Genomic DNA, 27996 nt, shown 5'->3' with positions numbered 1-27996 from the left:
TGTCTACACCACACGCAACAAAATGAAGCAATTCATGAGCTTGAGCTTGGCTGCTTGGCTGCTGACTGGTGTTCTTGCCATCCCAGTACCTGATGTTGGTTCAGTCTCCACGATTGATGGCAACACCAGCGACTGGAAGCGTGGAGACAACGCTGTTGATGGCAACACCAGTGACTGGAAGCGGGATAACACTGTCGATGGCAACACCAGCGACTGGAAGCGCAGCGAGAACGCCATTGACGCTGCCCTCTGAGAACTCTTTGACTAGGACCAGCGGATGGCAAGGAGAAGTAGGTATTTAGTCAGACAGTCTCGATGACCTTTACTTACACCTCCATAATCCAGGTGAGCCCTCAGCAACCAAAACATCACTCTCGCCCAAAGACATGTCCACGCATTGAAAACACCATACGCAATGACATAGTTCAAGACAAGCACCACAGACGAAGTAGGCCAATGTGATAACATCCTCTCCATCAGCGAGGAGCCAAAAATCAGAGACCGAGTTCTAGTCTAGCCTAGCCAGCACCGTCAAAATGCACAAGATAAAATGCCCCAATTGACTTCAACAAAAATAAACAGAGGGAGATCCACCTAGACATCCATCCAACAAACATAGCTAAATCACTGCAATTGTACTGTACCTCATAGTATCCCATAAATTTGCACCCTCAACCCTCACCACAAACCCTCCCTCCTCCTTACCAACAATCCCCCAAGCAAACAAACCCCAAAAATTCAACCACCCAGAAACCAAAAAAAGTAGCCCGTAATCCCACCAAACCAAGAAAATCAATCAAAAGACAACGCAAAAATGCAGATTCACACAAACTGCGTCATAAGTATCCCCAAACCAGCCCAGCCGGGCTGCCTGCCGGCCGGCAGGGTGATGACCGGTCAGTAAAGTGTGGTGTGTTTATGGTTTGCATGCGCGATTTTTCGACCACCACCACCACGAGCAAAAGAAATTCCCCTCAAAACCTCGCCCGCTCGCCCCCTTTCTTAATTCTGTTTCCCCTTCGTTTTTTTTTAACTCTTCCTCTGTTTTCATGGTCGCAAAAAAGGGTATATATGTCCCTCAATTAACAACAAACAACAGAAGATGCACTCCACTGTTGACTGACGGGTAACTCGCAAACAAATCCCTGGATAATTCACTCATACTCTACAGATATATCACTCAGCAGGTGCAGTAAATAGGTGAAGTCGGAGAAAAAAGCTCAACTTGAAGTCAAGCACGACCTCACTCAATCCTCACGGAGAGCGACAAACATACCCTCAGCAATGGACTGCCTTAATCTTCATTGAAAAAGGGCTTGACTACTAGGATTACCAGCTTCCAACAGTTGGCTATACACATTCCGCTTCGCGGGTGGTTTCCCCATTCTCCTCTCCCTCCTTCTCTCCACTTTTCCCCCCACTCAAATCTCGTCCACCCCCGCATTTACTTGGGTTACTCCGCTTCAACTATTCAACTCCCTTGCCAATCACCGGAAGGCCATGATTACACTGGATTTATCTACTTGGGCATTGGGTGAAAACATATCTCATCGAGAGAGTCATTCAATAGATAGCTATCAAGGTGGTCATCGTCTTGATTCGACACAAAAGAGCACATCATTCTGGTCTATGGCGGACTCAAAAAGGGACAAATGCACTCGGAATTCCTGACGCATTGAGAAAACCAGCCACCGTTCCCCACGCTCATAAGACCAGCAACATTCGTTAAGCTTAAGCAACACATCATAACACCAAATGTCAAACAGGCTGATGAACGCCGTAAAAAACCACAAACAACCGGACCGAACACCGAACCCTTGACGCGAGCTTTGATACCGCAAACTCACAACGCTTTATCGAGCAAAATAGGTATGAAACACCGAGAATAAATAGGGAAACATGAAAGCTCGTTAAGAAGACATGAAGCCTACGACACCAGAGGCTTGAGGGCTTCGACACCAACTTGGAGGACAGCGGGGTTTTTGGTCTTCTTTAGCAAATTTGTCAAGATGTCGATGCCCCCGTTCTGCTTGATGGCATCTTTGGCCCGACGAGCAACATCACCGGTGGCAAGACAGGTCATATTCCTGACACAGGCAACACCGCGATGTACAAGCCCGTCGTCTTCTTCCTGGCAAAGACCAAGCAGCAACTGAACACCACGAGGCCGTTCTAGAACTCCTGCGATCGCTGCATCAAACTCAGTCAGCATGGCGAGAGCTCCGCCCGCAGCACTTTGAGTGGCGAGGTCATCAGTGTCGGTCAGGGCCAATAGGATGTGCAGACGCTGGGCAGCACGTTTCGAGCCATCGGCAAACTTCACTACACCTGATTCGCAGGTCATCAAGTTACAGACAAGCTCACAAGCAGCGCGCTGTACCAGGGGACTATTGGCAAGAAGGAGTTCCTCGATAACAGGCCAGGCTTGGCGAACAATGGCTTCAGGAGCGGACTCATCAGGGTGCGAGGCCAAATTCGTCAGAGCCAACAAGCTCTCAAAGACAGGGAGCAAGTCCCGTGGTTGCTCGGTGGAAAGACTCGTTGTCTCCGGAACGGAAAGCAGTGCAGTCAAAGGCCGAATGGCAGACGTGATCTGAGGGAAACCAGAGCTTGGGAAAACAAGCGCAGGGTTGACGGAGATCAAGATTCGCGCCAGCGCATGCGAAGCATTGCTGACTATTTCAGTTGGCGATGAGCCCTGCTTCACGGTCGACATACCAATCAATAGCTTGACAGCTCCCTGTTGTGCTAGAGTACCGCGAGACTTGCGGTCACGCGAGAGAGAAAGGAGAATCTTGCTCATTAGGATTTGTACAGAAGGCAGGCTGGTCTTGACACAGTCGACCAGAAGGGGGACAATTCCTGCTTCGACGAGTGCGGTGCAACGAGCAATGACGTGTTGCTCTTCGTCTAAGGGGTCGGGGCCGTTTCGGGCCTTGGGCGATGCTTCAGCGTATGACTTGAGCTGTGAGACTTTCTTTTGCTCCTCCGTCAGGTTGGGGAGAAACTGGGTGAGGTTCATGATGATCATGAAGCCACCATAGAGGACTGACGGAACAGTAGAGTTTTCGTGTAACACTCTAAGGAGGTTCTGCACAAAGACTGGATCCTTGGCAAGCTGCTCCTTCACGGCGGGCTTGACAGAGGCATAGGCCAGACCCTCAATTACATTAGCCATGCTCTCACCCTTACGCTTCGACATCGAGTCTTTGAACCGGTCAACCAGCTCGATAACCCGGGTGTCGTCGTCCTGGAGTTTACCAGTGGTTTCGGAGGGCGCGACCTGCGCGGCAGTCCGAACCTTGGCCAGGATAACCGCTGCCAACTCGGAGCTTTGGTCACTTCCATTGGTAAGGAGATGAGAGAGCCAGGTAGACAGATGTTTGAAGATCGCCTCACGGCAATCTTTGTTGACGCAGGCTGCATTGAGAAGTTCCAAGAACGATGTTTCAACCTTGCGGCTCTTCGCATCTCTGGAGGTTAGAGGAGCCAATGCAGCCAGAAAATTCTCCGAGAGAAAAAGAGCTGCGGCAGCCTCCGGAATCACAGGGAAGACGGCAGCAGTTGCAGAGAAGGCCTCAATCAGCCCATCACTGCGGCCCTTGATCACCTTGGAAGAGACCAGGTTGGAGAATCGATTTTGGCCAACTTCTTTCGAGACCTCGAGGTACTTAACTGTTGCCAAAGTAGCCTGGCTTCTCCATTCAAGAGGTAGGCGAAGATCTAGGGACGACAAAATCACATCCAGACTCTCATCATCCACCAAATCCTGCAACCGAGCCGCATCAACGGCCAGCAGCCGCGCAATGCCTTTGAGCGAGCGACCGTCCTCATCGTGACCAGACTCCATCAGCTTGGCGATGAATAGCTGAAAGAGCTCACGCTCACAATGCAGACGAGCATCCTGCGACGGCCAAACGGAGGGATCTAGGACAACGGTATCGAGGCAAACAGCAGCTGCGTCGCCCCTTTCGTAAATCTCGTCGAAGAAGGTGGTGACCGAGATCTGAAGTTGGTTGGAGAAGTGCTGGCGCACGCTTGCGCTCTGGCGAACCAAACCGGAGATAATGTCGTCCTGCAGCGAGGACAAGGCATGTGGGCGTTGCGCCAAGATAAATTTGGCACATTCCAGTGCGACCTCCTCGGGCGGTTTGAGGCCGTCGGTGCGCAAGTAGAGGGCGGCATCTTTACCCGCGGGTTCGTCCTTCCCTGAAGTATACCGGCGACAGAGATCTAGGAGGTGATGACCATTTTCCTCCTCCTCTTGGATCTTCAGGAAAGCTTCCTTGACAGCTGGATGTTCGGGCGCTAAGATGAGGGCTTCTCGAAGGTTCCGCGAAGCGGCCTGCGATAGATGACATTAGCCACCTGAAGCGGTCGCAAACTGACGCGACAGCACGGAAGACTCTCAAATGGACGAAGCATGAAAGAGAAATTTGTAAGTCAGACATACCTCACGGTGACCAGCATCTATCAATTCAACAGCCTCTCGAGTCAAATGTACGGCACGTTCTTCGCTCGTTGAGTGAACCATGTCAGGCCTGGAAGGGTAGATAAGGCAGGAGCGGGAGGATTAGTTCGCAAGTGAAGAGAACCCGGTCGGTAGAAGGATGAAAGAATAAAACGGGACAAAGCCACGGTCGGGTGGAAGGAAAAGAAGGAGGAGGAGAAGGGAAGAGAATAAGAAGAAGAGAAGAGGAGAAAGAAGAGGAGAGAGCGAGTCAAGCCAGGGGAAGTACAGGAGTTGTGGTGAAAAGTGGAGGAGGAGTGGAGATTGTTTTGCAGTAGTAGCAAGAAGGTAGTGAGGGTTAACCAAAGAGCAGCTGTGTCAACCAGCAGTAGTGGTGATGATGGTAGAGCGACGCGACAGCCGGACAATCATCGGCGGAGGAGAAACCTTGGGAGATAAGGAAACTGACTGGGCTCTGTTGATGTGATGTCAATAAGAACAGGAGAACAAGAGAACAAGATGAAGAAGATGGTGTGGTGGTAAGTTAGAGTGGTAGTGGTCGTCGTTGTGGTAGTTGTAAAAAGAAAACCGAGCTGGGCTTATCTTTTTACTTTTTTTTGTTTGACTTTTTTTTTTGCCTCCAAGGCATGGAGGGAAAGGATGGGATGGAAAGAGTGGATTCCATTGAATGGAGACTGGAGAGGATAAGAAAAGGTGGTCCGTGTGACTGGCTTGCCTTTTCTGGCACTTACTCACTCTTTCCATCTCCTTCATCCAAGCTCAGTGTTCAGTGCTCTCAGCCTCTCTCTCTCTCTCTCTCTCTCTTTCCCTGCCCTGCCTCGGACCTCCGACGCTCGTTTCCTGCAACCATGAGACACACATCTTCATTTTCACTGCCCCCTCCCTCCCCACCCCACCCCCCAACTGCATTCTCATTCCAGTCCTCTTTCTTCGATGACCATTTTCCAGGCTTCTATGCATTGTTCATAGCTGCATTATGATTATCATGAACTACCCTTACTTGACCTTAGCATAACCAGGTATCTTTCCAGTACTTCCGCCAATCCGCCTATCCGTCCGACAGTCGGAGCTCCCCCTCGTTTCGGCAGCCGCTCTTCGGAAGGCGGCTTAACTCCGACCATACTTGGCTATCGATACGCTATCGTTATCATCAATCATCATTCTTAGAATACAAGAATACAACAATGCCGACTGCCAATTGCGAGATTCCGGCCCCTAAAGCCTCTCTTCCCCGCCCGTCAGACTGTCACAGAAACTGGACAATCGACTCAGCTTGCAGCAGGAGATTCTCACTGACTGGCTACTCTCCCGGAGCAATTTGGTTGCCGCGGGGAATCTATTCCGTTACCCCCTCCTCTGTCGTGGACGATAAGATGAGCCGGGAGAGGGGAGATGGGACAGATCATGACAACGTCTAGGAATAAGCAAACCAACTCGTCGGCCTGGAACCGATTGCCAACTCCAGTCAAACTTACAGCTGTGGTCCAGACCCCCTTCATCCCAGCATGAAACCAGGTAGAGAACCACCGTAGCCAACTGGACTATTCATCTCGGTTCTGCAGTGCAGCAAAGATGACGACGATAAGGCAATGCAGCAGCAGCTATTGCCAAAGGGGGAGGACCAAGGAGTGCCAACCTTGAGTATGTGATGCATATCTAACGAATAACTGCACCATCGATTCGATATCTATCTAATCGGAACCTCGCGCTCCGTCAAAGACATGAAACCAACCACGGCAGTCCACGGCAACACGTTTCTCACTCTGACTCTCGTTGTGGTAAACGTAAATCCCATGGATGACTCCTGGAGCTAACTCGTCATAATCGAGGACGTGCTTTTAGGCTGTTCCCAGCTTTCAATCCCCTTCTCTACCTCCTCTCTTCGCCAATAGTCCTTCATACCGCCACACTAGTTCCTGTCTTGGCTACAGACTACAGTTCCTCCGATCTGCAGCTTCACAGTTTGTTCCACGGAGGTGCGCCCAGTGTGACGACCCGCCCACCGAATTCGGTGTTTGCTTTGCTAGGCTGCGTTGCTTATGCTGACCTTACGCCTACGGGTGGGTACAGTCCAAGTACTGCGTACCTTGTCGCTATCAAACTGCTCCGTACTCAGTGAATGATTGTCACAGCATAACATAGCCCCCCTTAAGCCCCATCCCGGGGAAAGGGGGGAGGGGGTCCATCACGAACGACGGCGAGGCCACCATCGCCGAGGACCCTCCCTTTCCGGCCGCGGGCGCGGGCGCTTGGACGCCGAGAGACCAACCCAGCCAAACAAACCACCGTGAATCCGCCCAAGGATACCTAGTAATCTGTCGGGCCAAGAGCCCTGAGCCATTTCCCTCCCCCCTTCCAAACTTCTAAATTCGGGCCGTTTCGATCCAAATCACAGGAAGCAAGCCACGTCCACCCTTCCAAGTTCCCCCCATCGATTATCCATTGCCAATCGCTCTCGCAGGCGGCGAGGCGGTCGCTTCTGTGTGGTCCGTGCCAATAACATTTAACTTCTCATTGGCAATCATTGCCTATACCTATGCTCCCAACCCAGCGAGCCGTCGGGAGGAAAATCCCCATTGACAATTGTCCGTCCGTCTGGATCCCGTCCAGTCGGTCGTCATCGTTTATAGAGCGGACATTAATCCGCGGTCATATCTTTTTTTCTGTACATTCTTGGCTGGTCAAATTGTAAGCGGAGCACAACTCCGAGGATGGGATGGGATGGATGGTCGGATAATCTCAAAGCAACCGTGTGTAGATATGTGGTTCAGCCAGCGAAGAGTGAGAGGCAACCGACTCCGCTCGACTCGATTGAACTTAATAATAGTTCTTTGTTCTAGTAGGTGGCATGTGTACTAGGTAAAATGTACTCCGTACTGTACTGTACTATGGCCTCCCGCTTCTCTCCCTCTCCCTCTCGCCCTCCCCACTCCAAAAATCTGACTACGTATATTCATTTCATCACACATCACACATCACACGCAGGCCGCCTCACACAATAACCAACACCAACCCGTGATACTTCATCCACAGCCGTTTTGCACCAACCCTCCCCTCCCCTTTCCACTATCACTACGTCATGATAGTCCATGATCCCCTTCCCTTGAGAATCAATCACTACCATACAAAAGCATCCCGCACCAAAAGATCACATGAGACATCCTTCCTTGATACTGGAGTGCAGATCGCTGGTGCCAACTCGCACGCGCCGGACACCACGTGATCTGACCGCCCCCGCCGCCGCCCTGGAACGCTCCCGATCGGGGCCGCCGTGCACGGAGGAGCCCGTCGCCGTCGCCGTCCGAGCACCGCTCATGACCGGAGCCGCCACCAGCTCGACGGCCGTGGAAGGCTCCGGGTTGCCTCCTGCTGCGGCGCCTTCCAGCGCGAACACCTCCACCATCCACTCGTACCAGACCTTGCGGTTGTCCGTTTGGCGGTACATGGTGACGACCACTTCGCCATTATCGGGGACGTTGAGGGGGGTCTGTCATTTGTTCCGACATGTTAACTGTAGTTCTTCTCCGCATTTGCACCTGATATTTACAGAGGAAGACTTGTAGATGGCAGGGTTACGCAGGAAATCCGAGGTAAAACTGACCTTGAGAGGGAAGTATATGGGGAACCAGCTGATCATATCCTGGCTCTTGGCGTCCATGGTCACGGGATTCGTCGACAGTTCGATGTCGCGGTAGAGCACGGTCTCGAAGTAGCCCGCCAGGCCGTGGCAGACGCCGCGGTTCTGGACGGGGAACGTCAGGCGGGTGCGGCGCACGTTGTGGGCGTTGGAGATCGTCGACGAGGACGGGGACTGCGGCGGGATGTTGAGGTTCGGGTGTTCGAAGGACCAGGTGGTCTGCACGAAGGGGATGGGCGTCTCGCTGGATCCGCCGCCGCCGGGCAGCGTGGAGATCGAGTTGCGGACGCTGTGGTGGCTCCCGGCGCCGGAGTTCATCAGCGCGGCGGCCGAGGGCTGGTTCGTGGACAGGAAGTCGATGGCGTGCAGCATCACCACGTACGGCGTCTCGGGGGCGGCGGGGTTGGAGATGGACTGGTTCATCACGTCGGCGTGCAGCTTGGGCGCCGCGATCGGGGTGAGATGGGCGGTGTAAGAGGCCGGGATGGAGATGCCGTGGATGGGGGTGAGGAGGTGGGTGACGCCGTCGAGGCATTCGGGCGAAAGCTCGTTGTCGCCGAAGGAGCCTAGCAGCTCGGAGACGAGGATATCAATCGTGGTAGGGACGGTGCCGGAGATGGGTGATTGTGTAGAGTTCTGGTTTTGAGTATTAGCGTTATAAAGGGGGTTCAATGTCATTTGCCTATGAAGAGAAAGTGTCTGGCTGTTCTTACCGATGCTGGTGCGGTTCCCTTCGCGATCTGGGGGCCCTTCCAGCTTCGCATGTCGGAGTGGACCAACGTGACTTTACCGCCCCAGTGATTCTTGTTGTGACGCTGGAGAAGAACAAATGCGTTGGGATTCTTCTCCACCGCCCAAAGGTCAATTTCCACGCCTGTTTCGGCGCTGGCTCGAAGCGCACGGCCGACGAGCGGTCCTCGACCGGCTCCCACAACAGCGACCGATACTTTGCCATCGGGCCCGGATTTCGGCTTCTTCGACCAGTCCGTCAGGGCTTTCGCGATGGCTCTTTCGTACCAATCGTACTTGATGGGATCTTTCTCGAAGACCTCGTAGGTGATACTCTCCAGATTGACGGTCAATGGCTGCAGCGGGGCTTGGAGATAATCTTGATAGCCTGTCCCAAACCGTTCCATAGCGCTGCGGGGAGGTTGGCGGGACTGGAGGTTTCTGACATAAGATAGATGAGGAGTGGGATCGTGGTGCTTCTTGTTCGAGACTGCAGCCTGCGCGAGGCTGGGATACTCCGGGCCTGGTGCATCAGGGTTCTCAAAGGACTCGTCCACCTCCACTCCTGGAATAGGGCCAACTTCACAAAGGAGGATCCAGGGGGCGGTTCGGAGGCGCATGAATCGAGCAATCAAAGCTTGGTGTGCCTTTGACAGCACGGGGTATCCTTTTTGGTTTTTGAGGAAGGTATTACCATGAATCGTGAGCATGTGAGTGGGCTCCGAGTACCAGCGGGACTGCACGGACATCGGAGGAAGTTGCTTGGGCAGTGCGAGTGCTAGTACAATGATCAGCAAGACTATACAAGAGCAGGACTGAGACTACGAAGATGCAGCGGTGTACCATACCTACGACAAGTCTTGTGTGGTATTTACAGACTCTTCTGATGATATCCCAGGCATCCCAGGTACCGAACGGGTCAATCTGTGACACCGAATCGACCGAGTCGCTGACAAACTCCTTGCGCGCGAGGCTGGCCAAGTCAGTAATCTTGTCTCCTTGGAAATCTGGGACATCGGCCATCTGAGTCCAGATGTGGAACTGGATGTAAGGCGCGACATTGATGGCATCTTGCACGGCTCGTGCATAGTAGATGATCTGCTCCGAATGAGCGTCATTGTGGTGGAGTTTTGGCCCCGGAATCAGAAGGTATCCAATTCCACAGAAGGCGGCATAGTTCACTTCCAGCATGAAGACCTGGCGAGAGATGTCTGCAATCAGAGGGTCCGGGGAGCACAAGTCAATCCAGGAGCTGGTTACGCCGACCAGCTGGGTCATTGCCTCGTTCGGAGTCATGTGCGTATCGGCAGGGCCGAGCTCAGGGATTATGAGCGGCCGTGTATTATCGCTGGTCATCATCGTTCCATTGGAGCCTGGTGCCGAAGGTTGTAAGCTCCCTTGATAGGTCGAGAGAAGAGCGAGCACTCGGGATTGGAAGTGGGAGGTGGTTACCGGCGCAGTCAACATGTCATACTATCCAGGAAGAAGGATTAGCAGATGCTTGCATCCTAGAATTGTAGCTTCGTACATTACTCTCGTGTGCCGCTTGTACCATTTCATTGGTAATGGGTGCCTTTCGCTCCTCATGCTGCCCGATGCAGAAGGTCATGTTGACAGTGTCGGAGTTGGTAAAGGACTCCATTTTGGCGGACAAAGAGATATCAGGGAGAAGAGTGGTGGTTTTGCCTGCGAGTTTCGGGGCGATAAAAATGAATGGACTGCGTGAAGAGCGACTAGAGTTATCCCCCAATGTCGTTTATATGGTGATGGACTATATATCGTCGAGAACGGCTTGTTGATCGGATGAAGATTGCGGTCCCACCTGCGGTCGATCAATTGAGTTTCAATACTAGAAGTGATTTTAGGCCATTGTAGGAAAGAGGGAGTTGCAGGGTGTATGAAGAGGTGAGTACTAACAAGAGCCAGCCACGCAATGGGGTTGAAGAGGAGAACTGCCGGCCTGTGCTCACCAACGACGTGTGCCTGAGTGGATGAAGCTGGCTGTCAAACGTGGTTCTGCTGCTCTTTTTCCCCTTGCCAGTCCGAACCGCCGTGGGGTAAATGGCGGCAGAATACTTTGGCGGTGAGCGGAACAAAAAGTATCTGTGGCGACTGGCGAGGCCCGGCCGACTTGCCTATCAGGGCCGCCTTTTTTTCTTCAAACTCGCCTCCAACAACAGTTCTGCGACGGACGAACTCTCGCGACTTGTTGTCCACCCCGCCTTTTCTCTCCCCCCCAAATCCTTCTGACGCCATGGTTGATCGTCGCTCGGATTCTGAGAACGGTTCGCGTGCTAAGCGTCAAAAAATGGACAAGACTGAGACAGATCCCAAGAACAACCCGTACCTGGCTCACATGTATCCCGACAATGGCGGTGCGGACCTTCACCCGGCTTTTGGCAAGATGAAGCGCCATCAGACGACTGCTGCTCTGGCTAAGGAGGTCGAGGATGGCGAGATCAACCCTTTCAACGATCAGCCATTCTCCAGCAAATACGTCTCCATCTTACAGACTCGTCGCGACCTCCCCGTCCATGCCCAAAGGTTGGTTTTCGCATTTTCCCTTTGTGCCCTGCCAGCGCTGCGCTGGTGCATTCTCGGTTCCAGATCGACTAATTTTTCGCAGAGATGAATTCCTACAGCTTTACCAGAAGTCGCAAATCCTCGTCTTCGTCGGCGAGACGGGTTCCGGAAAGACGACGCAAATCCCCCAGTTCGTGCTCTTCGATGATCAACCGCAGACTCAGCGCAAGATGGTTGCTTGTACCCAACCCCGTCGTGTCGCTGCCATGTCCGTCGCCCAGCGTGTCGCTGCAGAGTTGGATGTCAAGCTTGGAGAGGAAGTCGGTTACAGCATTCGTTTCGAAGATATGACTAGTTCCAAGACGGTGCTCAAGTACATGACGGATGGTATGCTTCTGAGAGAAGCCATGCACGACCACGATCTTACCCGCTACAGCACCATCATTCTGGACGAGGCTCACGAAAGAACCATGGCTACCGATGTTCTTATGGGTCTTCTGAAGGAGGTTGTCGTGCGCCGGCCCGACCTCAAGATCATTATCATGTCTGCCACTTTGGATGCGCAGAAGTTCCAGCGTTATTTCAACGATGCCCCCCTCCTTGCTGTTCCTGGTCGTACCCACCCCGTCGAGATCTTCTATACCCCCGAGCCTGAGCAGGACTACGTTGAAGCCGCCATTCGGACTGTTCTTCAGATTCACGCTACCGAAGACGAGGGTGATATCCTGCTCTTTTTGACGGGTGAGGAAGAAATCGAAGACGCCTCTCGAAAGATTTCTTTGGAGGCGGACGAGATGATGCGCGAGGCAGACGCTGGACCGATCAAGGTCTACCCTCTCTATGGTAGTCTTCCCCCTCATATGCAACAGCGCATCTTCGAGCCGGCACCGCCTGCTCGTCGTCCGGGAGGCCGTCCCGGTAGAAAGGTTATTGTGTCCACGAACATCGCCGAAACGTCGCTTACCATTGACGGTATTGTCTACGTGGTCGACCCCGGTTTCTCAAAGCAAAAGATCTACAACCCCCGTATTCGTGTCGAGTCCCTCCTGGTCTCTCCGATCTCCAAGGCTTCCGCCCAGCAGAGAGCTGGTCGTGCTGGTCGTACCCGTCCCGGAAAGTGTTTCCGTCTCTATACCGAAGGCGCCTTCAAGAAGGAACTGATCGATCAGACTTACCCCGAGATTCTGCGATCCAACCTCTCTTCGACAGTGCTGGAGCTTAAGAAACTTGGCATCGACGACCTCGTCCACTTCGACCTGATGGATCCTCCGGCCCCCGAGACCTTGATGAGAGCCTTGGAGGAACTCAACTACCTTGCGTGTCTGGACGACGATGGAAACCTGACCCAGCTGGGCCGCCTCGCATCTGAATTCCCTCTCGACCCTTCCCTTGCCGTCATGCTTATCAGCTCTCCCGAATTCTACTGCTCGAACGAGATCCTCTCGATCACGGCCCTTCTTTCCGTGCCCAACGTGTTCGTCCGCCCGGCCTCTCAAAGGAAGCGCGCAGACGAGATGAAAGACCTGTTTTCCCACCCCGACGGTGACCACCTGACCCTCCTCAACGTCTACCACGCCTTCAAGAGCCCCGAAGCCCAGGACAACCTCAAGCAATGGTGCCACGACCACTTCCTCTCCCTCCGGTCGCTGCAGTCGGCCGACAACGTCCGCATGCAGCTCCTGCGCATCATGGAACGCGAGGAGCTCGAGATGATCTCCACGCCCTTCGAGGACAAGAAGTACTACGAGAACATCCGCCGCGCGCTGTGCGCCGGTTTCTTCATGCAGGTCGCCAAGAAGGAGAGCCAGGGCAAGAGCATGTACATGACCATCAAGGACCACCAGAACGTCCTGCTCCACCCGTCGACGGTGCTCGGCCACGAGGCTGAGTGGGTCCTGTACAACGAGTTCGTGCTCACCACCAAAAACTACATCCGTACCGTGACCGCGGTCAAGCCCGAGTGGCTTATTGTAAGTTCAACCCTTCCTGGCTCGTCAAGAGCGAAAAAAAAAATCGCATCGACAGTTTCACTAACCTGTGTTAATCTAGGACATCGCCCCGACCTACTACGACATTTCCACTTTCGCCAAGGGCGACATCCGTTCCTCGCTCCTCCGCGCCGCCGAGCGACTCTCGCGTCGTGAGAAGATCCGTGCGGAAAAGAGACGATAGATGGGATAGCATATTTTGTCGCGTTGCTATTTTTACCATTCTCATGAAATATAATAGACATTTTCTTTTTCTCCTTGAAACATGATATCAGACATTTCCAAGTCGCACGGGCCAATATGATTTGGGCATAGGTTCTTACATCTTTCTCCTAACACTTATGCATCCTTTCGTCTCGTAACCGCCCGTGATAGATAATAAAATAATCTCGAAGCAGTAAATTGTGTCAACTGCACCGCGAGGAAATGAACCCTTGTCCCTTCAACCCCACCCTCTCTCCGCGTAATTTGAGAGACCCCATCATCGCCCAATTACAGATAAAATAAATGCAAATACTCCAACAGCATGTACCTCGATTCTACTCCAAAAGATAGACAAACGGCAGCCTCAGGCATCAATAGGGCTGAGTGCGGTGGCCTGGGGCACCAGGAAAAGTGGGTCTATCACCAACCTCCGAAGGGTAGTATACAACGGCAGCCGCGGTGGTGTCGCGGTCCTCACCAGAGCCACCGTAGTCTTGAACGGCGGTGCGACGGCAGAGTCTGGGCTCGAATCCCAGTCGCGGCAGGATTGCCGTTTGTGCTTGTTTTATTTTGTGAGCTGTGGGCGAGGGAAGGGCGTCATGGGGGTGTCATTTGGTTTTCGCACCCGGGGATAGATGATGCGAAGGGAAGGCGTCATTGTTAGCGGGAGGCCGCTCTCGCTCTGTGTTGGGTGACTGTACTGCTTCTGCATGGCTGGATTTGGTTTTCACTTCTTATGAACAGACTAAAGAAGGAGAGATAGGATGTCGGACTGAATGATAAGTAAAGAATCTGGTATTCTGATATACTCGCTCAGCTATCTACCGTTGTAGTACAAGTATAATATACAAAGATTGAAGCGCAAAGGTGCCTCCCACTCTGGGCACTTGATCAAGATCACATGATATCAGATGCCCGTTGGCATCGAAGGGGATACTCGCAACCCTGCCATCCCATGACCCCCGGAAACCTCACTTAGTGAGCATACGGTATATACAGTATGCGCAGCAGGCAAGTGGGGCCTACTGCTGCCCCTATTTTCTCGGGACCCCTTTCTATTCCAAGGCCTCGGCAGCACCGGCAATACCTTCTTGAGGCGGAGTACTAGAGTCGGTGGAAAGTACGAGACAGTACCAAGGGCTGTTGTTCCGTACAAAAACGAAATCTCCCTGAAGTGTCCCTGAGTTCATGGCTTGGGCGAAGGCATCATTCCAAACGACATGGTCCATTTCTTCTTAGCCGGTGAGACTTGATCTCCCTGGGTGGGGCTGGGTGATGATGAGACTAGATTATGTGCCAACCCGGCTGGCAGGTGGGGATGCGACGCTGTAACATGAGGCGGAGGAGGGGGGGATGTTGTGTCAACAGGCGTGGGCCGAGTTAAGGGGGCGGACGTAGTTGAATGTTGAGGGGAAGGCGACGGTGGAGATGCTTGGGGAAGGGGGTTGGATATGGTGACTGTTCGGTGCAGATCGAAGACCATGCGCTTGAGCTGGGCAATCTCAGCTTGTAGGGAGGCGATCTCGGTCTTCTGGGCGTTGACGACTGCGCTGTTGTGCTGCTGGATATCATGGGCTTGCTGACTGATTTCCTTCAGGAGTGTGGTGCGATCGTCTTGAACGAGGTCTCCAGTACCGCCCTCTTTCGCGGCTTTGTGCATAGCCACCGGTCCGGAGATGATGGCAGAGAGGACATCGTGGGCGTATGACTTCATCATATCCTGCCACTGAGCGGTGGAGGCTCGCTCGGTGGTCAGACCGTCGAGCTGCTCGCTGACAGCTCGGACAAAGGAATAACACCTTTCCCACAACGTTTTTGTGGAGGCCTCGGCGGCTTCTGTGCCCACTGCAGTCTGAGCGGCCTTCCAGCGGTTGTAACGCGGATCGCGCTCAAAGGTCAAATCAATTTGTTTTTCCGCCCACTTCCAGTCAAATCCACTCTTCACAAACGCTTGGATGATCTTATCGGAGATTTGGGTTTGGCCGCATTCATCACAGAGGTAAACCATCTTGACGATCAGGCGCTCAACGCGCGTCGCCTTGTGTTCCGTTGTCGACCCAATAAAGGCGACGGTCCGTTGCAGGGCCTGGATACCCTTTGCCCAGTCAGAACGGATGGCGTAGAACCCGAGGTAGGAGCTCAAAGTCGCATAGTCGTCCATATACCCAGATGCTCGAGAGACTTGAAGGTAGGCGTCCGCACGGTCGGGCTGATTGAAGCGTAGGCATGACCGAATCAGAGTGCCGTAGATGACGGCATTCGCGCTGTCGACTGGTGGGACCTGAATCTCGATTCCGTTGACCACCACATTCTTGTAATGGCCTAGGTTGCCCATGTCCAGCGGATAGCCATCCCCGGCTAATTGGCGAAGAAACAAGTCAAAGGCCTTGAGATTCTTAGATTTGCGGAAAAAGTTCAGAATTGAAATGATGAGAGACGATGTGAGAGGGAATTTATGGGGTATGATGGCCTGTAGAATCATCTCACAGATGTCGTTTTCTCGGGTCTTGGTAAATGCCAGCAGCATATGCTTCAGACCTAGACTGCGGTCAGGGTTGGTGGATTTCGTGAGGTTGTTGGCTAGTCTGAGGAGAAGCTCTTGAAGAGACATCCTATTCGCCAGGTAAAGATTGGTATCTCGGTATATTTCCCCGTCAAGCCTCTGGCGCTCCGTCATTTGATCTTGAGGTGGAAGCGAATTCATCTCCGCCTCCAGATCTTCTATGCTGGCACGTTTGGAAGCTTTCACGTTCTTCATTCGGTTACGGAGCTTATCTAAGTGAATAAGAAGCTCCGGAACGTTGGGCGCAGGCATAGAATAGTCGACTGCGTATTTCATCTGCAGACCCTGGTAACTATGCGCGATTCCCCGTCGGAGTAGCATCCGAATGGCCAATTGCTTCAGCGCCATCTTGCGAATAGCCTTTTGGCGAGTACTGCTCTCCTTGAGCCATTGAGGGGTGTCAAAGTCTTCGATCATCCACAAGTTATCCTCCTCCGTGACTTCCAACAATGGGTCTTCGCTGATTTTGTTGAGCTCTTCTAGGCTGTTCTCGTCTCGCCGTTGATTGCTCTTGCTGAGAGCGACGTTTCGACTCGTATGGAATGAACGACGCGAGATATTCGCTGACGGCCATCGGTAACGGTAGGATGTTGCTCTTGTTTGTGTGCTAGTTGGTCGGGTCGAAGTTATTTCCATTCCCTCGCCGCGGCGGGCGAAAATGGCCTCTACTAGGCGTTCCTCCTCATCAAGCAGCGCATTGACCTCACCCTTGGCCGCTGCGATCTTCTCCTCCCACTCATTGCGGCGCTGACCTTTGGCCTGGGCGTCTGCTAGGGCCGCAGCGGCAAAGATACTCGTGTACAGGGCTGTGACCGAATTGCCTAGGCGGAGTCGTTTCTTGCTGGCTGCTGTAGCCCCTCGCGATGCTACGCCTTTGGAGACGGTGCTGAGGCAGGAGACGCATCGGCACGTTGACTGCGCCGGGGTGACGCGGGACCAGAGACCTTTCATTCTCCGGTCATTTCTGCGCCCTGAATTGAGACCAACAAGGTAATTCCAAGATATGCCGGGTTCCAATTGACCGGGCTCTCTGACGAATGAAGCCAATGGGCAAGGGAACAATAGACGTTCAATGGAGCCTGTGAAATGGAGAAGCAATTGGCCGATGTCGAAGTTTGGAACTTTTGCTTTCAACAGGATTGCATCGGCAAAAGTCGCACCACCACACCGCTTGCAAACGGTGCAAACCACTCACTAGTCAATTCGGCCCCCGGCCGGGCCCCCCCTTCCCATTCCCCGATTGTCATCAATACATACGGTTACGGTGGTTCACTTGCAACTTCTACCTACCCCGGTGAAGAATTGCTTTGACTAGTTAACAAATATTGATCTGTCAGATTTGCAGGTCGCTTTTGGGAAACTTGTCTGGCCATTGCTTCTGTTCAATTGATATTACCCGATAAGCCGGTGCGATCATCGCTGAAGTGATCATGCTCGTCACAGTAGCTACTGCTCTCCTGGCCCTAAGCGGCACTCTTGTCAGCGCCCACGGTTCGCACTCGAATGACCAGCCACCCTCCTCCGACTGGGCAACACGGCATATGCAGGGTAAGGACCTTATCCGGAAGCCAATGCAGTGTCACTGATGTAATCGTGTGCGTTCATAGAGGAACATCACATCGATGCCTTCGATCCCGCCTCCTTCTTCTCCCTCCACGATTACGATGCCTCGGGAGTCTGGACCCCCGAAGAAGTGCGCAAGACATACGGCATGGACGACGAGTCCAACGCGGGAGTGACAGAGGATAGCAAATCGCAAGGCCTCCGCGAAGTCTTCAGCATCTTTGATCCCACCAACACGGGCGTCATCAGTCGCGATAACTGGATGCGCCTCATTGCGGACGGAGCCCGGCTCCCTGATCTCGGACTCGGACCGGGCCATCATGGTGACATCGAATACGAATATGAGATCCACCACTTCGAAAAGTTCCACGGTGAAGATGCAAAGGAGGAGGACCTCACTCACCCCGAGGATATCGAACACTTCCGCAGACATGATGAGGAGGATCTTGCCATGGAGCGCCTCGAACAGCTCGAGAGTATGCAGATCGTGGAGGCGAACATACCCCAAAAGTTCCTCAAGCGGAGCTGAAGATCTGTACTGTAGAGTTCTTGCGCTGTTGCCACTGTACTGTACATATGTTTCATGAGATGATCTTGAGCGTCGATTGCATCACCCGAAGGTTGGAGTTCATGGAGTATTGGTGTGTGTGTGGTTCAATTGCCACGAATGTTGGGGGCTTCTATTTCTTCTCTTGAAGATAGCCGCACATCGAAGACGCAATGCATCACCCCCGGCGCATAAGTCTTGACCTGCTCAACATGCCGACAATCAGCTGCAGCAGTCACCTTCTCGGACTCTATTCCCAACACTCTCACTCGCAGTCTTGCCAATTCCGCGGTGACCTCGTTATTCTTCTCCTCGATGCCCTGCACATCGACATTCTCATGAACATGCACCCACCCACCCTTCTCACTATCCACAATCTTGCTGGCATTCTCATACGCGAAGCAGGATGAAGGAAGCAGCCCCAAATTCACATGCCTGACCCGACTCCACTCCTCTGCTCTCACGCACCCCCTAATCTGCCCCAGAATCTCCGCGGCAAACCGATTATCCCCATGGAACACCACCACGCGATCCTCCTCCGTCAACCCCTCCACCACATTCTTTAGTGACTCTCCTCCCAGTAACGATCCGTCCTCTCCAACGCGGAACACCTTACATCCCCACCCATTCTCTTGACACCCCCTCCGCAACCCCTCCACCGACCACCCATTGATCTCAAACCCCCACACCCTCTTCACCCCACGCTTCAGATACGAGTACACGAAATACCCAATCCCAGCATACATGTCCACCACGCTGATCCCCGAGACCTTTTCCCCGAGTTGCTCCTCATCCAACCCCTCAAACTCAGTTCCCAAAATCCGCGCTTTCTCAGTAATATTCCCCCGTGAGAACATGGTATACAACGGCGCCCAGATCTGTACGATCCCGTGATTCTGAACCGTGCGTACCCAGAATGCTTGCTCGAGGTCTGTGGCTGTCGGGCATGCTATCGTCGCTTCGCCTTCCCCCTGCCCCTGCGACGCAGACGCAGTAGCCGATGTAGAATTATCTGGTAGAGGCCCGAAGTCCCCATATAGCGGGATCAACCCTCCCGGACTGCGGATCCGGTTCTCCGCCCCGGAGTTGGGGTCCGTGAGTGCAATAGGCGCGTTCATGGCCACGTGGGTGAGGCCGTAGCGGGCAAAGGACTGGAGAAGGGTGGCAAAGAGGGTTTGCCGCTGGCTCGCGGTGAGAGCTTGATACAAGGAGTGCCAAGCCGGGGGAGTGGTGAAGGCGTTGACCGGGAGGAGCAGGAGAGGTTCGTAGATGGTGAAACGTTTGGGAAGGGAGGCGAGAGTTAGGTTGTGCTTGGCTAGGGTATCTGCAGGAAGGTGCTGAGTGATAAAGGCTTGGATGCCATGGTGGAGGGGGTTGAGCGTCTGTTTCCTTGGCCTTCTTGGAGGGCGAGGAGATGATGTTTCTGGAGCTGGGGCTGGGACTGGGGGACTTGAAGCAAGCTCCTGCTCCAAGATACTGGTGTCTGTTTGCATTTTGTCTTCAAGCTGGGGCTTAATGGTCAACTCTAATGCATCGACCAATGTATGGTTCTGGTTGATACCCGCGCGGTTATGTATTGCGCGTTGGTGATCTGATGTGAAGTGTTAGCGAAGTTGACTTCTACATGGAAATGCTGTTTACTTAAGTAGGAGAGAAAATCAGGACCTCCTTCAAATCCATATTCTTGTTGATACACTAGGCATCAACGAGGTTCACTGCTTTTAGTCCGGATGTTTCCCGCATTGAGATAAAAATGACAGATCATGTGACCACGCATGTTCATAGCTATGGTATTGAATTGACACCGCAAGATCTAGACAGCCTGCTGCATGAGTATGGAGACTAAGGCCAAACCATATGTCCCATTCTGGAATTTGAAGATCCTTTAGCAATATGTCAGGAAGCGATCTCCACCTTCTTACATGAAGCGATCGCAACGCGACAGAAAGGCGGCGACGCGAGCGGACACGCGATTTGCCCGACTTATTCCACTTGTCTCCCCACCGCTTTCTCATCATCGCAACAGTCTTCGAGTAGAAGCGCACTTTTAAATCAAAGTGTTGATCATTTGTTCTTTACACTACGTCGGACGAGTCTTACTGAAAGACTGGAGACGGGTCTATCGAGGGTTGATTGCTGCGGTTGCGTCATCGATCGAGACCGTTCAGCCCTCTGTCCCGCCATCGCCTGATCAATAGGACAACCACTATGGATCCTGATATGGAGATTGACACGTTAGAGCCACGGGGTACCAAAAGACCCGCAGAGGAGGTCGAGCAGAATGATGAGCCGAAGAAGCCTAAGAGAATCAGGGTCAGTTGCTCACCCGGACCATCTCCATCGATGCTATACTCACAACCACAGGCCCTTGACCCTGATGTGGTCAACAAGATTGCAGCTGGAGAGATCATTGTTGCTCCCATGCATGCCTTGAAGGAGTTGATTGAAAACGCTGTCGACGCTGGCTCGACCTCCATTGAGATCCTGATCAAGGATGGCGGGCTGAAACTACTCCAGATCACTGATAACGGACATGGCATCGACGTGAGTTTGTGCTGAATGACATGACTTCCATCCGCTAACCAAACGAAGCGAGACGATCTACCCATCCTCTGCGAGCGGTTTACGACTTCCAAACTCAAAGCCTTCGAGGATCTCACCTCAATAGGCACCTACGGCTTCCGAGGCGAAGCCCTGGCGAGTATCAGCCACATCGCCCATCTGACCGTCACCACGAAGACGGCCGGATCGAGCTGTGCCTGGAAAGCGGTTTACAGTGACGGCAAGCTTGTTCCTGCGAAGCCCGGCCAAAGCGCTGCCCCCAAAGCCACTGCCGGCCGCGGAGGCACGCAGATCACCGTGCGTATGCTGACAATACAGCCCCTGGCGGACAAATTGCTGACCTGCGTAGGTTGAGGATCTCTTCTACAACGTCCCAACCAGACGGCGAGCATTTCGCTCCGCGAGCGAAGAATACGCCAAGATTCTGGACGTTGTTGGACGGTACTCCGTCCACTGCGCGGGGGTGGCCTTCTCGTGCCGTAAACACGGCGACTCGGGCGTCAGCATCTCCACCCCGGCCAACGCCAGCACGATCGATCGGATCCGACAGATCCACGGCAGCGCCGTGGCCAACGAGCTCGTGGAGTTCCAGGTCGAGGACGAGAAGCTCGGGTTCCGCTCGTCGGGCCTGGCTACCAACGCCAACTATCACGTCAAACGCACGGTCATCCTGCTGTTCATTAACCACCGCTCGGTCGAGTCGACCGCCCTGAAGCGAGCAATCGAGCAGACATATTCGAATTTCCTCCCCAAGGGCGGCCACCCCTTCGTCTACCTGGATCTAGAAATCGAACCGCAACGGGTCGACGTCAACGTCCACCCCACGAAACGCGAGGTCAATTTCCTGAATGAAGACGAGATCATCGAGAGCATCTGCGCCGACATCCGCGCCAGGCTGGCCCAGGTTGACTCCAGCCGGACCTTCCTCACGCAAACCCTCCTCCCAGGCGTGCGAACCATGGCGGCCGAAGCCGAAGAACCAGCCGACGACGACGACAGCACCGGAGGGACGACGGGGGCCCCCAAAACCCCGAAAACGCCAGCAACCACCAAGAAACCCTACGAACACAACCTGGTGCGTACCGACTCGAAAGTCCGCAAGATCACCTCCATGCTCACGCCCGCCGCCGCCGCCGCCACCACCCCATCAGCCGTAAACCCAACCACTACCACCGTCCTCGACGAAGAAGGCCTGCACTACGAAACCACAACCCGCGAACCCCTCCGCATCGCCCTCACCTCCATCAAGAACCTCCGCGCCGCCGTGCGCAGCAGCATGCACACGACGCTGACGGAGACCATGGCAGCCCTCACGTACGTGGGGCTGGTCGACGAACGGCGGCGCATCGCCGCCATCCAAAGCGGCGTGAAGCTGTACCTAGTGGACTACGGCCTCTTCAGCCACGAGTTCTTCTACCAGATCGGGCTCACCGACTTCGGCAACTTCGGGGTCATAACCCTGGACCCCGCGCCGCAGCTCATCGACCTGCTGCGCATCGCCGCCGAGGCCGAGGCCGAAGAAGTCGCCGATCACCACCCAAACACAACCTCAACCTCAATTCCATCGAATCCAGCAGCCGCAGAAATCTACACCAAAGCCCCCGAAGTCGTCGCGCAGACCCTCCTCGCGCGCCGCGAGATGCTAAACGAGTACTTCTCGCTCCAAATCTCGGCGGACGGCGCCCTCGTCTCCCTGCCCCTGCTGCTGAAGGGCTACCTGCCGTGTCTCGCCAAGCTCCCGAAATTCCTGCTGCGGCTGGGACCCTACGTCGACTGGTCGAGCGAGGAAGCGTGCTTCCGCGGCTTTCTGCGCGAGTTGGCCGCGTTCTATGTCCCGGAGCCGTTGCCATTGCCTGCCCCTGCCGCTGCCCCGGCCGCTGCCCCTGCTCCACGGACATCGGCTGCTGCAGACCATGCACAACCAGCTGGAGCTGGAGCAGCAGCAGCAGCAGCAGCAGCAGCAGCAGGGGAGCATACCGTCTCCATCCCCTCTCCTACCGCTTCAGCTCACGACCCTCCTACCGAGAAGGAATCCATCCCGCAGGGAACCCCCGCAGAGGAAACAAAAACAGAACGGTACATAGAGCAGCGCCGCGCACAGATAGCCCGGATGCTGGAGCACGTGGTGTTCCCGGCGATGCGGGGCCGGTTGGTGGCGACGACGCGGCTGTTGGGCGGGGTGATCGAGGTGGCGGATTTGAAGGGGTTGTATCGGGTGTTTGAGCGGTGTTGATTTTGTCCCCTTGCTTGCTTGTGATGTGTTTGTTCCGTAGGTGTGGTGTTGGGGTGTTGGGGTGGATGTATGTTATGTATCATGAGGTATAGGGAGGGTTTTTGAGGTGATTTGTTGTCTGGTCTGTGAGCTGCGAGGGTCGAGGGGTTTATGGTAGGGTAGGTATTGTTTGGGCTGATGTAGGAGTTCATTATGCAGGCCTGTGAGAAGGAATGGCACAGTACAATCATGGATGTTTATAGAAACAATTAGCAAGAAGGCCAAGTCCGTGGCACGGAGCGTGTGCTACTGAACAGATATTCTACCGTTGACTCCAAGTACTATGTTGCGTGTACATCAAGGTTATCTCTCAACAGCACATTTCAGAAAGTGGGAGTAATACGACCCAAAACAGGTTGAGCTCTAACACTATTAGAATCAGCCATACCTACAGATAGCATCATGACACCATCGAATCAACTCAAGTTCCAATCGAAGTCATCATCTGGTAATAAATGAGGTAGTATGGGCAAGACGAGATACCACTATAAGCTTCCAAACCTAACACACAGCACAAAAATCCCATTACCACAGACGCCCACACAACCCAGCCAACACACACAAAGATACTTATCTCAGACATCACTAGCATATATCCGGATGCATGTATCAGGTGAAACCACGGAGATTCAACTTACTTCTCACGCGGGAAGCAAATCCCATCCAACGCCAATCAGAAACAAAAAAAGCGGAATTCCATTAGATCGGTTCAGTTCATGCCCTCGTAAAATTTCCGTTTCAACAGTCATCAAGTAAAAGTTGTGCAGGTGTGTGCGTGTGTTCCCGGCTCTAAGGGAACGATCCCTGCAATCTTCTTCTTCTTCTTCTTCTTCTTCTCCTCGGATCCTGGTTGCATTGCAGCCCCAATACATCATGCAAAGCAGGGCCTGGCGAGGTACGTGCTTGTCTGCAGGGGTGCTCCTGCAGGAGGTGCGTATGATACTATGCAGAGTCGCTCCACTATCGGGAATACGGTTTGTTCATAAGCGCAATCTCGCGGGCCACAGTCGGCCATTCTAGTTCTCTTCTGGGCGTCTTGTTGCGTTTTTGTACTTGCAACTCCTCCCATTTGAGAAGTTCATATCTGGGCATCCCGTTAGCATGGCGCAACGGCATATGACCGTCACAAACTCGGAAGACTTACACGAAACGCAAGTGAGGTTGAATTATAACATTGAGTCTTCTCGCACGAACGAAGCAACTAGCATAGATGTTAGCAATTATATCAGACGTGATCTCTGTCAAAACTTACTAAGCTCTAGGGAACGACAAGTTAAGAGACGACATCACTTCGGCTATGCAGATGGTAGCCGAACGTGAGACTCCCACACGGCAATGAACCAAAGTAGCCATGCCATCGCATTTTCCTTGACCTGAGAAAAGGGTAAGCAACATAGTCTGACTTGCTGTAACAATAGCTCTTACGGATGAATTCCAAGCACTTTTCAAACTCCTGAGTCAACGGGTCGATGCCGTTATCCTGGACCTTAGTGATGTGCATGACGTTCTTCGGATCCATCTTCGTGGTTTCCGACGCAGTCCACGTCACCGATTCACCAATACTCAGAACACGACGGATACCGAGCTCCCAAAGCATTTCGGGATTGTTCGCATGGGAGAGATTGCCAAGGTACATATACGGCAAGATCCGACTCGGCAGGGAGCCGTCACAATATCTAAACCATTGCGGGTCGGGAAGGCTGGTAAGTTTGTGAGACTTCGTGGCCGGACTCTCTTGCAAGAGTCTCCCTTGCACGCTGCTCAAGAACGTGACATCCGAGGGATACGCAAAGAAGTTTCGCTTCTTCTCACTGTGGAGACGGAGCCAGGCATTGGGCGCGGAGATGCCTTCGGCAAACATCACGTATGCAATTGCTAAGAGTGAGCTCTCAGTGTAACCGTCGGGGCAATGAATCAGAATCTTGTGTGGCCTTCTGCTGAGAGGCGGCATTGCGATGTCGCCATCGGCGTCAACAGTGTGCTCCGGTTCATCTGGGTTTGCCAAATAGTACAACCAGCGGATCGTGTTCACCAAGTCATCAACTTCTCGGGTCTCACTCGAAGGTGCGAGGATCGATCCAGATGAGGGAAATTCCAACTTTTGTGGTCCTTCTTCGAGCTGCTTGTTGAGATTTGCCAGAAAACGAGGCCCAGGAATGCTCGCCAGCTCGCTTGTTTCGATCAGCAGGTCAAAAGTCTCCGCAGACGGGCAACCACCGGGCCCAGATAATAATAAATAGTCGGATGTCGGGCCCAGCCATATGTTCCTTGAAATCTCGGATGCACGAGACATCTCGCACATCTCGAACCGTTCCCATTGGACTAGGGGCGGTTAGCTGCGCTCTTGATTCGAATGCGATGTATTACTTACAGAAGTCCATCACTTGGTTTGTGAGCTGACCATTACTACCGATAGCGACCAGCCTCGGAGACTTTGCTTCTATCTCAGAGAAGGGACCTGTTTGGGACTTAGTCTGATGTTCGCATACGCCGACCAATTCAACTCACAAGCAAGGATAAATGTGTTGTACGAGGGTAAGCTCTGTTCGAGGTCGTTCTTAAGTCTCCAATGATATTGTGCTGTGGCCAGTCTTGCCGCAATGTCCAAAATCTGATTCTGACTGACATTATCCTCGCCATAGACGATGATATCAGATAATGGAGCCAGCTTTGCAGTTTGTATCTGGAAGTTGCGCACTGAGAAGCCCTCCCGCGGGTCTACTGCAATGAATTCTCTACCTGACGGAGCCAGCACCTCATCCGGAGACACTGCACCCTTGATGCGTGCCCTGCTCAAGTCTCCGCCGACCTTTACGATGGTGATGCCTCGCCAGCATTTGGGAAGCCGCCTGAGGGAGCGCCGGCGATTGGTGAAGAAGCCGACCTGCAGATGATTGTCGGGATGAAGTCCATGAAGCCACGGGAAGACCTGAGATGGATCTGGTAACGGCTGAGAGGCCCAATGGTCCAAAGCAGCCGCCAAGCTTGCGCGGTCTAGGGAATATATCGGAGGGGACCGCGAGAGTTGCAGAAATGCATCGGGCGGGTGTAAAAGCGAGGGAGCCTGAAGGGTAGTGTTGCTTCTTCCAGCGGGGGAAGGGGTGTGAGACGAAACCGGAGAAGGGCCCGTTGGGCAAACAGGCAGATGCTTGTTTGGAATTGGCGACGAGGTTCGGTTGAGATTCAAGGCGGGGGTGATCCCCGATGGCGGGGGAGTCGAATGTCGCAGCGTGTGCTGCTGCACCACAACTGTCGCCATACTGGTATTTGCTCCAATGGTTGCGGCCGGGCGAAGGTATGCACCCAAGACGAATTGTTACACCACAAGAAGCCAATCAGTGGTGCATTAGTGTCGAGTGGTCTCAGCGTTCAGCCCCAGACGATGTGGTGGTATCTGCGGGAGAGATCTCCCGTTAGCAATGAATCCGCAATCGCAATGAATCCCAAAACAAGCGTATTATGTGCCGCGCGATCGAATGACAGGTGGGGTCGGGGGGAGTAAGGTGACATACGCCAGACTTTAAATGGTTCAATAAGGTTTACACTGATGATCTAATTGAACGAGACGGTATCAGCAAGGGAACGGGAACAAAGAGACAGGAGGTGAGGCAGAAGTCGAAAAGATAAGGGAAGGCTGTGAACCAAGCAAGCGGGCAGGCGATCGATTGTGGGTGCAATCGAGGGGGTTTAGATCAAGGAACTGAGTGGGAAGTGGGCATGGAGGAATACCCACCGACTAGTAGCTGATAGCAAGCCTCGGAGGCGCCCAACCCCACAAATGATACGGGAAGCTGACCACGAGTGCTCTGTACCGGCGGGAAAGGGTGGAGCAGGTGAGAAAGAAAGACTGGATGAGGGTGGAAGAGTGAGGGTGAGTGAGTGAGTGAGTGAGTGAGTGAGTGAGAGAAAGAATCGAGGGAAAGAGAAATACAAGAAGAGAGAGGGAGGCAAATGAGAAGATAAACTGAAAAGAGAAATAGATAGACGCAGTAATAATGGCCCAACTGAGAATCAGGCCGGATTATTTCTGCACCTGGATTTCCCTTTCCTGGGCTTTGTTTCTCCCCCGCCTTTTTTTGTTATTCTTTCTTATTTTGGTTTTGTTATTTTGGGCTTCTGTCCTGGAATAAAAAGAAGAAGACTAAAGAGAAAAGGAAGGAGGAGAAGGAGGGCGAGAAGTGGTCGTTGAAGACGAAAGGTAAAGGGGAAATCAATGATGATGGAAGATGATGATGATGATGATGATGTTGTACAGAGCGAACAATAATACGGGGGTGGGGAGGGGTAAAAGGGCACTAAAACAGCTAAACAGTTAAACAGTGGGCACGGAGCAGTTGGCACGGGCGGTGGGACTGCCCAGTGCCTCCACTGTCCAGTTTCCCCCCCCTCCCTTCCCGCTACTATCCCGTAGCGCCACTCCCTTCATTCATTTATTCATTCATTCGTTATCATGATTCTTATTATGACTGGTAATATTTAATTCTTGACCACCATCTTATTGACTGCTCCCATTCTTCCTCAGAATATTCAACCATCATTGTTTTATATTCTTGACACCTACCACCACCACCACCACCACCACCACCACCACCACCACACCATCATCTTAGCAATTGATAAGAAACTCAGCACATCTTCTGTTCCATTGAATGCGATCTGTACCCAGTGGGCCCTTCAGATCGGGCAGAAGAACTCCACCGAAGCACAGTACACATACCGAACTGTATCAGTCAACATACCGTTTGCGGCCAATGAATCCTCGGGGCCAGGCCATTCCAGCCCAGAGATTGCAGCGCTTTGATAACACCACACACCTTACCAGACTGATTCTCAATCATCATAAACATCCCTTTCCAAATTCCCACGTTGTGTAGCTCACATCCCCACCCCCTCTCCAAACGAAGCAAGATGCAAAGCAACAGACTGGAAAGTCTTGA

General features: G+C 53.2%; 10 protein-coding genes across 10 annotated transcripts; 4 read left to right on the top strand and 6 right to left on the bottom strand.

Moving 5' to 3' along the window:
* Nucleotides 1-22: 22 nt before the first annotated feature.
* Nucleotides 23-253, top strand: BO86DRAFT_395112 (uncharacterized protein; the record flags this gene model as incomplete). The annotated part of the gene is made up of 2 exons (XM_025673273.1): nt 23-68; nt 105-253. 2 exons carry the CDS (start codon nt 23-25, stop codon nt 251-253), a joined length of 195 nt encoding a protein of 64 aa, XP_025532373.1.
* Nucleotides 254-1927: 1674 nt separating this feature from the next.
* On the bottom strand, nt 1928-4534 carry BO86DRAFT_375248 (UNC45-central domain-containing protein; the record flags this gene model as incomplete). Its single annotated transcript, XM_025670473.1, has 4 exons — nt 1928-2328; nt 2365-2676; nt 2719-4345; nt 4454-4534. 4 exons carry the CDS (start codon nt 4532-4534, stop codon nt 1928-1930), a joined length of 2421 nt encoding a protein of 806 aa, XP_025532372.1.
* Nucleotides 4535-7316: 2782 nt separating this feature from the next.
* On the bottom strand, nt 7317-10851 carry BO86DRAFT_452915 (protein arginine N-methyltransferase). The gene is made up of 5 exons (XM_025676959.1): nt 10366-10851; nt 9686-10310; nt 8822-9615; nt 8073-8744; nt 7317-7958 (listed from the first exon to the last, which is right to left on the bottom strand). Exons 1-5 carry the CDS (start codon nt 10477-10479, stop codon nt 7620-7622), a joined length of 2544 nt encoding a protein of 847 aa, XP_025532371.1. The 5' UTR covers nt 10480-10851; the 3' UTR covers nt 7317-7619.
* A 160-nt stretch (nt 10852-11011) lies between these two features.
* On the top strand, nt 11012-13658 carry BO86DRAFT_329429 (DEAH-box ATP-dependent RNA helicase PRP43). Its single transcript, XM_025668679.1, has 3 exons — nt 11012-11381; nt 11464-13330; nt 13410-13658. Exons 1-3 carry the CDS (start codon nt 11092-11094, stop codon nt 13530-13532), a joined length of 2280 nt encoding a protein of 759 aa, XP_025532370.1. The 5' UTR covers nt 11012-11091; the 3' UTR covers nt 13533-13658.
* A 687-nt stretch (nt 13659-14345) lies between these two features.
* On the bottom strand, nt 14346-17229 carry BO86DRAFT_385318 (uncharacterized protein). The gene has a single exon (XM_025671080.1). It carries the CDS (start codon nt 17064-17066, stop codon nt 14739-14741), a length of 2328 nt encoding a protein of 775 aa, XP_025532369.1. The 5' UTR covers nt 17067-17229; the 3' UTR covers nt 14346-14738.
* A 316-nt stretch (nt 17230-17545) lies between these two features.
* On the top strand, nt 17546-18207 carry BO86DRAFT_375244 (nucleobindin SSP120; the record flags this gene model as incomplete). The annotated part of the gene is made up of 2 exons (XM_025670472.1): nt 17546-17663; nt 17723-18207. 2 exons carry the CDS (start codon nt 17546-17548, stop codon nt 18205-18207), a joined length of 603 nt encoding a protein of 200 aa, XP_025532368.1.
* A 14-nt stretch (nt 18208-18221) lies between these two features.
* Nucleotides 18222-20082, bottom strand: BO86DRAFT_111078 (tRNA(Phe) (4-demethylwyosine(37)-C(7)) aminocarboxypropyltransferase). Its single transcript, XM_025665930.1, has 2 exons — nt 19891-20082; nt 18222-19816 (listed from the first exon to the last, which is right to left on the bottom strand). The coding sequence occupies exon 2, from the start codon at nt 19716-19718 to the stop codon at nt 18333-18335; it is 1386 nt and encodes a 461-aa protein (XP_025532367.1). The 5' UTR covers nt 19719-19816; nt 19891-20082; the 3' UTR covers nt 18222-18332.
* Nucleotides 19833-20338, bottom strand: BO86DRAFT_111050 (uncharacterized protein). Its single transcript, XM_025665928.1, has one exon. The coding sequence runs from the start codon at nt 20241-20243 to the stop codon at nt 19947-19949; it is 297 nt and encodes a 98-aa protein (XP_025532366.1). The 5' UTR covers nt 20244-20338; the 3' UTR covers nt 19833-19946.
* On the top strand, nt 20339-23056 carry BO86DRAFT_111051 (mismatch repair ATPase MLH1). The gene is made up of 4 exons (XM_025665929.1): nt 20339-20538; nt 20590-20769; nt 20818-21084; nt 21137-23056. The coding sequence occupies exons 1-4, from the start codon at nt 20434-20436 to the stop codon at nt 23018-23020; spliced, it is 2436 nt and encodes an 811-aa protein (XP_025532365.1). The 5' UTR covers nt 20339-20433; the 3' UTR covers nt 23021-23056.
* A 963-nt stretch (nt 23057-24019) lies between these two features.
* On the bottom strand, nt 24020-26318 carry pps1 (tyrosine/serine/threonine protein phosphatase PPS1; the record flags this gene model as incomplete). Its single annotated transcript, XM_025670471.1, has 6 exons — nt 24020-24143; nt 24204-24260; nt 24312-24432; nt 24485-25381; nt 25431-25517; nt 25568-26318. 6 exons carry the CDS (start codon nt 26316-26318, stop codon nt 24020-24022), a joined length of 2037 nt encoding a protein of 678 aa, XP_025532364.1.
* Nucleotides 26319-27996: the final 1678 nt, after the last annotated feature.

This window comes from Aspergillus japonicus, assembly GCF_003184785.1.
Source record: "Aspergillus japonicus CBS 114.51 unplaced genomic scaffold BO86scaffold_3, whole genome shotgun sequence".
Lineage (NCBI taxonomy): Eukaryota > Fungi > Ascomycota > Eurotiomycetes > Eurotiales > Aspergillaceae > Aspergillus > Aspergillus japonicus.
Note: the sequence above shows the minus strand (reverse complement) of the source record. Positions and strands in the feature narration are given on the sequence as shown.

Bases quoted from the DNA above. Each gene is read 5' to 3' on its own strand.
- BO86DRAFT_329429 (XM_025668679.1), top strand. From the start codon at position 11,092: ATGGTTGATCGTCGCTCGGATTCTGAGAACGGTTCGCGTGCTAAGCGT. The intron at 11,382-11,463 runs GTTGGTTTTCGC...AATTTTTCGCAG, and splicing joins CTCCCCGTCCATGCCCAAAG to AGATGAATTCCTACAGCTTT. The intron at 13,331-13,409 runs GTAAGTTCAACC...GTGTTAATCTAG, and splicing joins TCAAGCCCGAGTGGCTTATT to GACATCGCCCCGACCTACTA.
- BO86DRAFT_111050 (XM_025665928.1), bottom strand. From the start codon at position 20,243: ATGATGAGAAAGCGGTGGGGAGACAAGTGGAATAAGTCGGGCAAATCG.
- BO86DRAFT_111078 (XM_025665930.1), bottom strand. From the start codon at position 19,718: ATGCAAACAGACACCAGTATCTTGGAGCAGGAGCTTGCTTCAAGTCCC.
- BO86DRAFT_452915 (XM_025676959.1), bottom strand. From the start codon at position 10,479: ATGGAGTCCTTTACCAACTCCGACACTGTCAACATGACCTTCTGCATC. The intron at 10,311-10,365 runs GTACGAAGCTAC...CTTCCTGGATAG, and splicing joins AAGCGGCACACGAGAGTAAT to TATGACATGTTGACTGCGCC. The intron at 8,745-8,821 runs GTAAGAACAGCC...ACTCAAAACCAG, and splicing joins AGGGAACCGCACCAGCATCG to AACTCTACACAATCACCCAT.
- BO86DRAFT_111051 (XM_025665929.1), top strand. From the start codon at position 20,434: ATGGATCCTGATATGGAGATTGACACGTTAGAGCCACGGGGTACCAAA. The intron at 20,539-20,589 runs GTCAGTTGCTCA...TCACAACCACAG, and splicing joins AGAAGCCTAAGAGAATCAGG to GCCCTTGACCCTGATGTGGT. The intron at 21,085-21,136 runs GTGCGTATGCTG...TGACCTGCGTAG, and splicing joins GCGGAGGCACGCAGATCACC to GTTGAGGATCTCTTCTACAA.
- BO86DRAFT_385318 (XM_025671080.1), bottom strand. From the start codon at position 17,066: ATGAAAGGTCTCTGGTCCCGCGTCACCCCGGCGCAGTCAACGTGCCGA.